The 10,167-nt window shown below is 58.6% G+C and overlaps 1 protein-coding gene across 3 annotated transcripts; it reads right to left on the bottom strand.

Moving 5' to 3' along the window:
• Positions 1–254: 254 nt before the first annotated feature.
• On the bottom strand, positions 255–9,353 carry GCHFR (GTP cyclohydrolase I feedback regulator). Of its 3 annotated transcripts, XM_072864763.1 has the most exons (5): positions 9,182–9,287; positions 8,257–8,363; positions 6,369–6,567; positions 5,986–6,080; positions 255–1,130 (listed from the first exon to the last, which is right to left on the bottom strand). In XM_072864763.1, the coding sequence occupies exons 1-5, from the start codon at positions 9,215–9,217 to the stop codon at positions 1,007–1,009; spliced, it is 561 nt and encodes a 186-aa protein (XP_072720864.1). In that variant the 5' UTR covers positions 9,218–9,287; the 3' UTR covers positions 255–1,006. The 3 variants fall into 3 exon arrangements, with proteins under 3 accessions (XP_072720864.1, XP_072720865.1, XP_072720866.1); XM_072864764.1 differs by lacking the exons at positions 5,986–6,080; positions 6,369–6,567 and having other exon boundaries at positions 9,182–9,353; XM_072864765.1 differs by lacking the exons at positions 6,369–6,567; positions 8,257–8,363 and having other exon boundaries at positions 9,182–9,304.
• Positions 9,354–10,167: the final 814 nt, after the last annotated feature.

The raw sequence follows: 10,167 nt of genomic DNA on the forward strand, positions 1-10,167 counted from the left end.
GACTGCAGCCCTTATCCCTTTCCAGAGCGGGGGAAAAAAATGGCTGCATGAGCTTCAGAGTAAGTGTATTAACCTGTCAGTCTGTGTACTCAGAGCAGCTGCCCGGTCACAGGGGATAGGGTGTGAGGTGCTATCAGAACACCGAACCTTGGAGCTTCTTTTAATTCCTGAAAGCTTGTTTGGGAACTGTGGATCCAGAAGGCTTTGGCAACAACTGTTTAACACAACCCACAGAAAGACATTGGTCTCTTTAGCGAAAGGTTTTATTGGTGTTACCCCGACAGCAGGATTGATACAGTCCCAAACAATCCAGCATTGCAACTGCTGCCGTTAAGATTACAGAGCCCATACCTGAAATGTTCACAAGACCTTTCTGTGCTGCTCTAAGGCTATTTTGGGAAGGACGTGTTATGCTTGAATGGCACTCTTGGGGCTGAGAGCCTGGTGATGCTAACCACAGTCCCATGCAGGGATTGCTGCCGAGGGAAGGGACTCTGAGAGCACTGTGGAGGTTAGCGGTTCCCGCTTACGTTGCAGGGATGAGATGGTGTGCCATCGTGCTTGGCCTCCCCTCCCTACCCCCCGTGGCCCGGGAGAAGGCATGCCCTGAACTCTCACAGCTCAGCACGTACCTCTCTGGGGCGGCCCTGAGGAACAAGTCTGTTATTTGAGCTTCCTCCAGTGCATGTTAAATAGGAGATGATTAAAATGTAAAAAGATGGTATTTGCCAGACAGCCATTCAGCTGAACGCAGAGATAGAGCCATCTGTTCTCTGTGCGCAATTTTGTCTGGACTGGGCATGCCTTCCTCCCCCCGGTCTTGTGAAATGGCAGGGATGGGAAGTTTCCGTTGGGTTGAGTTTTGCCTCTACACCACTCCTCCCCCCATGCCCGAGTGCCTGGAGTCTGGGACAGAAAGGAATTAAGGGGAAAAGTTTGCTGTCGGTCCTGCGTGAGATGATCCCCAGCAGCATCTCGTCCAGGTGGAACGCAGAAGTCTTCCTCGCTACTCCTTGTGGAGGCACCACACCAAGGTCTGGCCCACGCCTGTCATGCTCACCACCCGGTAACCGCAGCTCTCCAGCTTGTTCAACACTATCCGCGGTGCGTCGTTCACGTAGTACTCCCAGCTGCGAGCAGGAAAGAGGAGAAGAAATAAAATGAGGTGGAGAAGGAAGAGACAAGAATTTCCTTGTGGAAGTGACTCTGCCTCACTGCTAAACAGATACAAGGCACTGCAACGACCACATCTCGCACCCATCTCGCATAACCTCAGCTAACCGGATGGGGAAGGCCAAACCCCACAGCTACCAAACCACGGAGGAAGCCTGTCCAAAACGGGAGGGTCGTTAAATTGAAACGTGGTTCGGGGACCGGTTGTCCAAAGCCACGTGCTGCTCGGTTAACTGGGCTGAAACTGCAGCGGAGAGGGTTCACGAGTGTTCACAGCTGGGGATTCATGGAGAAAGAGGATAATCTCTGCAAAGCAGGGAAGAATGATTCCGGTGTTTCTAAGGAATGAAAAGCCACTGTTTTGCCGATGTCAGAGCACGTCCGTAAACTGGGTGTTTTTGAGAGCCTGCGCTTGAAATCTGGGGCTTGGGAAAAAATGCTGCCTTCAGCCAAGCATTAAGCCTTTGAAAAACCAGAAGTCATCGTCCTCACCAGAGCTGCCAAATAAGGTGGAGCACAGGCTCCTCTCTAGCCCGGCAGTTCAGAGCGGTTGCATGCGGTGGATGTCCAGGAGCTGACACTTGGGATCTGTGTCCAGCTGCTGTTGCTCCGTGCTCTCTGCTGGCTCCGTGCATTTGGGGCAGAAGCTGTCCTTCCCCCCGCCCCATCCCTGAGCCCGCTGCTCCGCAGAAGACTCGAGGGCTGCGAGACTGCTCCCGCCGTACAGAAAGCAGACGGTGATTGCAGAGTGGCAGAGTAGGGCGATACAGACACGGAACGGGCTGAATTAGGTGGGGAAGTAGCAGAGCTGAAAGGGCAAGTATAACCTTCAGTGCTGGCACTGGCAGCCTTCCTGCTCCTTTAACGCAGTCTTTTTGGATGCGGTATTTATTCAAGCAGATGGGATAAGCTCCATACCAGCTTAGCTCTTAGATGACTCACTGTGCCAGATAAGCTGATAATGATGGGCTACAGGATCGCTGGTGATCTTGTTTGGGCACCTTAACAAAGACTCTCCTGATTTTCATACTAGTAACAATAAAAAAAGACCCAAAAGCATTTCCAAAGTTGCTCTTGCTAAGATTGCAAAACATTAATGGAGTGGTGAGTGCTTTTAGAGCATGAAATAACACCAAGATGTGAAAGCTTTTTTTCAGTTTCTCAAGACAGACTGTACTTTGCTATAATTATAGATGGGGTGTAAAGATAATATGTATTATTATAAGTGTCTTTGAACTTAATGCTTTCTCTAAGAGGCTTGCCACATACCCATCAGATTCACATGTTGGAGATGGTAAATATTATTCCCATTATGCAGAGGAAGGAGCTGAGGCAGGGATTGTTTGTTGTTTGTAGGAACCTAAAATGTGTTTGTTATTTGTAGGAACCTATTTGCAGGAACTCCTCTCTCCTGAGGGGAGACCTCATCGCTCTCTACAACTGCCTGAAAGGAGGTTGTAGAGAGGTGGGGTCGGTCTCTTCTCCCAAGTAACAAGCGATAGGACGAGAGGAAATGGCCTCAAGTTGCGCCAGGGGAGGTTTAGACTGGATATTAGGAAAAAATTCTTTACTGAAAGGGTGGTCAAGCATTGGAACAGGCGGCCCAGGGAGGTGGTGGAGTCACCATCCCTGGAGGAGTTCAAAAAAAGTGTAGATGTGGCACTTCAGGACATGGTTTAGTAGGCATGGAGGTGCTGGGCTGACGGTTGGACTAGATGACCCTAGAGGTCTTTTCCAACCTTAATGATTCTATGATTCTAAAAAACTGAGTGGCTGAGCTAAAAGCAGAAGGAAAGCCAAGTTGCCCAGGGCTTTAAACAACTCCGTATTGAGTGAAACAAAAGGCTGCACACAGCGCGTATCAAGTACGCCGCTGTCCCTGTGTGCAACCGGTCTGAATCGGGACGGAGTGGCTGGGAACATCTGCAAAGCCTTTCCTCCCAGCTAAATGCCAGCAGGGAACAGAAAAGTCACCCGAGACTGGAGAGGGCTTCTGCACCCGTGCGTGGTTCAGTACGTGGCCCCAGCCGGCCGGATGTGCCGGAACCAGAGAGCCCAGAGGAGCGTGCGTGGGGATGGGACGGAGCTGGGGCAGGAGCGTCCTCCACACGCAGCTATGTTTAGCGATGGAGCAGACAACCTCCTCGCGATTCCTGCCCGGCTGTCCTTTTAGCTTCCTCGAGGACGGGTTTGGCTGTGCCCTGGGGAACAGCTAAATGAAGGTATTGGCAGGCGCCTCAGACCTCGGCTCCCCAAATTCGACAGAGAGGCATCCGCTTTCCTTTCAGACCAAACAGTGCTGATGGCCTTTATAATTACAGGAGGTGCCGGGGACAGTGCCCAGCAGTCAGTCGCCCACGCATGCGCGTCCACGTGGGTGGACCCAGAAGAATCCCCTTTTCCGCAGCAGCCAAGGGCCAGGCTTTTGATCCTCGGCCCCGCGCTGGCTACCAGAAACGCGCGGGCTGGGCCAGAGCCCGGCTCCCCCCTTGCTAAAGCCCAGATGCCCCCGGGTTCTGCCGCTGCACGTCGGACAGGAGAGCGACGGTGCGTGCCCGCGCGCCGGCGGCAGATCGAACTTAACGAGGTGCCTTTGCAGCAGTGCAGAGCTGCCTAACAGGATCAGTGCTCTCCCTTATTAGAGGCAATTAAGTACTTTATCTATATATTACAGTGCCCCAGCAGGTCCACGCTGCTTAGACCTTTTCTTTCAGGCTCCCTCCGAGGTCATGTTTAAGGTTTTGGAGCCCACGGTGCTACGGGAAGGGCAAGATTTGCAGCGTCCTATAGCCGGGCTTACAGCTAGGGAAGCCTTGCAGTCAGGTGGATGGAAAATCCTGCTCAGCCCAGGTGCAAATACAGGAGCTCTCATCCCTGCTCGGGATTTCGGGCAGAGAGGCGGCTGGGGCTCACCGCGCTGGCATGCCGCCGTGCCTCTCGGGGTGTCAGCAGCCACATTCCAGCCAGGTTATCTTCTCCACCCCCTGTTGCTCAAGCGCAAACGGGGAAGACACAGCGGAGTTACCCCGGGTATAACACCAGCCACGCCAGGGAGCAGGTGGGACGAGAGGGAGCTCAAAATGCTCCAGGCCACAGGTTGGGAAGAAAGGTGGTGATCCAGCAGGGAGATCCCAGAGACAGCTCAGATCCCTTCTCCCAAACAAGCAAAATGTGGCACTCCGGTTCCTTACGACCCCGATCTCCTCCCTGGCTGCTGGGGCAGATGCCACGGAGGCATTTTATCTTTCTTTGCCTCTCTTTTCCACCCGAATCCGAGGGATCCTTGCCCCTATCTCTCAGGAGCCAGCAGCACTTCTTCCCTCTTGAAGCCTCTTCTTTTTCTCCCCCCGCGGGTCTCCCTTCTCTCATTGCGTAACTCCCTGCCTGCTCCCGGGCTCGGCGTGGCAGGCGGCAGCACGAAGCTGACGTTGCTGCCGATCTCCTGCCCACCCACGGGGTTGGGAACAGCAGCGTGGAGACGGCTCGGCCCAGCAAACCCACCCGGAGCTGCTCGGCAGGGGATGAGTGGCGGGGGCCGAGATCAGCCTTCCTGCAGGTGCGGGGAGCTGGCAGCGGCCTGAGTTTGCATTCGGAAGGGCTTCTCTTTAACGGGGGGCCTTCGGTATTTTTTTTATCATCTCCTCTTCCTTTAAAATCTCCCACCCCATTCAGGATTTTAATGCTGCAGGAGTTGAGGACTCGGACCTCGATATTCACCGAGTAGGTGGGTTTTCCCAGCTCCGCCGATGGAAGTTTGAGAACATACTGGGACCGAGAGGCCCTTCTGTTTCACGCCTGGTTCTCCTCCTACTCCTCCCCTGCACCACGGCGCGAGTGGGCAAGCTTCAGCAGAAATCTAACCGCTCCTCTCTGTTGTTTTAATTTGCATTTGGGGCTTTGTTTTGCTTTGGTTTGTTTTTTTTTTTCCCCTGGAGAAAAAACAAGTGAGATATCAAGTGGGGAAAAACGAAAAAAAAAAGTGGGCCACGATGTAAAGAACATGCTGGTAACATCTCCGAGTTGCGCTTTGATGAAGGCTGGTGTCGAACTCGGTGTGGGCAGAGAGAGAGGCGGGGACATGGCGAAACATCAAATATATACGGCTCGGGAACACGCAGGCTAATGGGTTGGAGTCGGGGGGGACGCGATGGGAAGCAGCTCCAACCCGGGGGCTCAGCAGCCCAAGGAAAAGCTTCAGGAGCCGTCGGGAGGGGCTGGCGCGGACGCTCGCTAGCGGGGAGAAACCGCAAGCTGCACTAGAGAGCGTGGCAGGAGGGGACAGGCGGCGGATGAGCGCGTTGGGTGGCTCGGCACCAAAAAAGGCCACAGCCAGAGCAAGGCTGCGAGAGGCGGGATGGGCACCGTTTGCTTCCGAGCATCTCAGGGCTGGAAAGGATAATAAGACAGAGGAGGTGTGTCTTTAAGGATTAAGGGTGGGATAAAGGCAGATAAAGTTACGCAGAACGATTCAAGTGCTCACTGTGCCTGTTTTATTTCAGGCAGGGCACGCGTCAGGTAACAGCCAGAAGCATCCCAAGCGTGTAAGGGGTAAGGAGAGGGGGGGTCAGGTGCTAAAATGGGGTCAGAGCAAGAAAAAAAGAACAAACTAAATGAAACAGGCAGCACTTCCTTGGGTGAGCACTGACAGGCAGGGGCAAGGACACGCGCGTGCCCTTTCAGCATCAAACTAGTCCCGGGATTAAATGTGCAGCTGGAAGGTGCCATGGTGAATACCAGGAGTGAAAATGTTTCCAGTTTTCTCGGGAAAATAAGGAGAGGGGAGAGCCTGGAACGTCGCAGAGGAGGACTTACAAGTGGTTTCCCAGCACGTTCCTCTTCGTGGCCCCCAGGAAGCTCATCAGGCTGGGATCCGAATGCTCGTCTCCCACCATGGTGGGGCCGACCTCCTGCAGGGAAAGGCAGCAGAGCGGGTGAGCGACGGGCGGCAGCACGGCCACCCCCCGCCCCGCTCCCCGGGACAGCTCCAGTAAGAGCTTTACTGGGAAGGGATTATTGGGAGCCCCCTGCCCGTCCCAGGAGAGGACCTTGGTGGCTTTGCTCCTGGAGGGCCACCTACTGGCTGAGCTCACGGTGGCTCTGGTCCTCGGGGATCCACCACTGGGAAGGCTGTAGGACAGCACCGAGGTGCGACTCACAGCCTCATCGTGCCAAACCAGCACATCTGTGTGTTTTACCATGAAATGAGCATCCCCAGGCCAGTTAGGGACCGTCTGCCCGTCCTGGTAGAAGACAGCCCTGGGAATGGCTCCACGAACTCGGAAGGGTGAGAAGATGGATGCGAGAAGGTGCCGTGGAGCGACTGGGGCAGATGAGCACCCATGGGATGACAAGGGACAGTCACGCTCCCTTGGAAGCAGCAGGAGACCGGAGGAGCTGCGGGGAGGCAGTCAGAGACGTGAGTCATCTCGCCACCAGAGCCATCAGGTGGGCTTCCCACACGTCACGTGGGGGGCCGGGGACATTTCTGCACAGTGCTCCAAAAGTGTTATTTTATGAGATATTCCTGGGCTGGAGGCTTTCCAGAACGAAGCTGCAGGGCACAGCAGATAACGACAGTGCCGACGTGACCTCCACGACGATGGCCCGCTCCCAACCCGCCCCCGGCACAGCGGGGAGCAGCCGGGGAGGGCAGCACCCAGCCGCCCTGCAACAGCGAGGCTGGAAGAGCCAGAAAACGCAGCCTTGAACCCTGCCCGTAGCTACGAGGGCTGGGGAGGGGCAGAGACCTGGCACACAGCTCCCCTGTGGGCCCCACAACCCAGCCCTCCTCGCTCAGCGCTGTGGGGGTGCTAAGACGCTCCGTGCTCCGAAACCGACCCCTGCACCCTCCGGGCTATCCCTGAAAACAGCGAGTTTTAATTGATTTTAATAGGTGGAGCAATTGTTTGCTTTTAAATCTCCTCCACGGTACCTATGAAAAGTTTGCAAGTGAAAACTGTTCTTCCAAGGGATGTCCCCCTTCCACTGGCAAACCTACGTCCCACTCTTATCAACACTTTATAATCCGCAAAGGGCCGCTCAACCCTCAATAACCTCAGAAATATTTTAAGTATCACCCAGACCCTTTTTGACCCCTTTCTTCTCTATCGCCCCTTGGAGAAAGCAAAGCCCAGGGACAGGACAAGGGTCCCTGAGCCTCCAACGGAGGCTGCACGTGGAGGTTCGCAGGCTGCGTGCTCCGCCGTTGCGGTGTGGAGCCCTCGGCCCCGGGAGCAAGCGCAGCAGGACGGGAAACCGCGCACCCTGACCCACGGTGAGTTTAGCAACGAAGCGGCCAGACAGCCCGATGGCAGAGAAAGCAGGGAATTTCTCCTTGGCTGGGAGAGCTGAGATAACCAGTCTGGGGAAAGCGGACGGGTGAGGACTGAACGCAGCAGAGAGGGTAAGAGCCTCCCTGACAGCATCCATCTACAAACCGGCGCTGGCAAATTGCGTGTAAATCATGAGCCTCACTCAGATCCCAAGTAGAAGCGCTTACGCAGCGCTGCTAATCAAACAGGTCAGCGAGCTGTGCAAACACGCAGGCACGCTCAGCTGCCTGGAGCGCTGGAAAAGACAGAAAGCGAAGCAGAGAACGAGCCTTCTCTGCTCGCTGCTCCCCATGCAGCCCGCCCGCCCGCAGCCCGGCTCCCCGTAGCCCACGGGAGATGTGCCACGGGAGGGAGCGACTCGTCCCTGCCCCAGCCGCTGCCGGGAAAAAGCAGCCAAGTCACCCGCAACCAAAAAAGCAACCAAAAAGCAACCAAATCACCCCCTGCCAGGCCAGGACGGGCTGTTTCCAGCCGCGGCGCAATGCTGAGTTTCAGGCTGGCAATGTTTGCTTTGCCCTGCTAAAGAGCAGAGTTTCCAAAGTCTCCGGGGGGAACGTGCTAAGCTACGGCAGCCCAGTCTGCCCCGTTGCGTGCCTTCCCCTGCAGTGCCATAAACCCCAACCGTGCGGCGCTTTCTGCGTCTCGGTCCACAATCACTTAATCGACTCGTACGATGCCAAAGTATCACCGCAACCGGGTGCTTCGGTGCCGCAGCCTCCCCACGCGTCCCCGTTCCCAGTTCCCTGCTCACTTGGTTTGAGCTGCGTGGGACAGGACATCTTCGACGACAGCAGCAGCGTCTGTCACCAAACTCCTGCCAGCTTGCCGATTTGCCTTTTTTTCACCATTACCCCCTTCCTATGGCAAAAGGACGCGGCGGTATTTTGGCTTTCAGCCGCCTAGTTCCCCTTTGTGCTGGGAGAAGGAGAAAACCCCAGGCAAAGGCAGGGCTGCCCGCTCTGGCAGTGCCGGCAGGACGCGCCAGCTGACGGGGGTCAGCAGCCACCGCCCCGTGGCCTGCGGATGCTGCGGCCGCGGGGCAGCGACGGTTCCTTCAGGGCTTCACACGAGAATAACGGGCTGCGCTCAGCCCGGCCCTCGGCCGGGGACCCCGCCGCTGCCCGGGCTGCTGCGCGACGGCCCCGCTGCCGGCGATGCCCTTCCCTTTGGCCACGGCCGCGTCCTGCCCCGCGCATCGGCTCCTGAGGGAGGCGGGAAAGCCCACAGGGAGGGCGCGGGGCCGGAGACCGCTTTCTGACCAGTGGCCTCCGGAACAAGCCGCCCCAGTTACGGTCCTGCTGCTCAGGAGGGGAAGGTCTGAGGGGAAAGAGCGGGGTACGGGCACCCGGGGGCTCTCCTCCCCGCCCGCCCCCGCCAGCACCGACGGGACGGGGCGAAGGGCGCTGCGGGGCCGGCTGTGCGCGGCGCGGCCGTGCCGGGGCCGCCCCAGACCGCGGGGCATCGCCCCCCGGGCCCCGCTCCCGCCCGGCGGCAGCCGCAGCCCGGCCCGGGACAGCGGCCGGGGCAGCCGGAGGCGGCGGTGCCCGTCGGGCGGGGGCCGAGCCTCTCCCGCTGCCCCCGTCGGTCCCCGCCCGGCCCGGCGGCGGCCGCGCCCCCCGGCCGCTCCCGCTCCCGCTGCCCCGCTCGGGGCCGGGGCGGCGGCGGCGCGGACTCACCATGCGGATCTGCGTGCTGATGAGCAGGTACGGCATCCTCCGCGCCCGCGGCCGCCTCCGCGCCCCGGGGGGCCGTGCCCGGGGGCGGCCCCGAGCGTCGCCTCCCGCCCCGCCCCGCCCCGGGCAGCGCGGTCCGGGCCGCCCCGTCTGCGGGGGCTCCGGGGCTGGGGCGGACCCGGAGGGGCCGGGGGGGCGGCGGGGAGGGGGGGTAGCCCCGGGGGTCGGCCGGGGCCGCGGAGGGGGAGAGCCCCGCGGGGCACCGCCCGTGTCCCCCAGGGAGCTCGGCCCCGCCTGCCCGGCCAGGGCGGGCGGCCGGGAGGCGGCGGGCAGGGAGGTGATGGACGGGGAGATGGAGGACAGGAGGTGATGGACGGGGAGATGGAGGACGGGGAGATGGAGGACAGGAGGAGATGGACAGGGAGATGGAGGACGGGGAGATGGAGGACAGGAGGAGATGGACGGGGAGATGGAGGACGGGGAGATGGAGGACAGGAGGAGATGGACGGGGAGATGGAGGACGGGGAGATGGAGGACAGGAGGAGATGGACGGGGAGATGGAGGACGGGGAGATGGAGGACAGGAGGAGATGGACGGGGAGATGGAGGACGGGGAGATGGAGGACAGGAGGAGATGGACGGGGAGATGGAGGACGGGGAGATGGAGGACAGGAGGAGATGGACGGGGAGATGGAGGACGGGGAGATGGAGGACAGGAGGTGATGGAGGACAGGGAGATGGAGGACAGGAGGAGATGGAGGGCAGGGGAGATGGAGGACAGGGAGATGGAGGACAGGAGGTGATGGAGGACAGGAGGTGATGGAGGACAGGGAGATGGAGGACAGGGAGATGGAGGACAGGAGGTGATGGAGGACAGGGAGATGGAGGACAGGAGGAGATGGAGGACAGGGGAGATGGAGGACAGGAGGAGATGGAGGACAGGGAGATGGAGGACAGGAGGTGATGGACAGGGAGGTGTCGGACCAGGAG

Source organism: Ciconia boyciana, chromosome 6 (genome assembly GCF_034638445.1).
Source record: "Ciconia boyciana chromosome 6, ASM3463844v1, whole genome shotgun sequence".
In the NCBI taxonomy this organism is placed as follows: Eukaryota; Metazoa; Chordata; class Aves; order Ciconiiformes; family Ciconiidae; genus Ciconia; species Ciconia boyciana.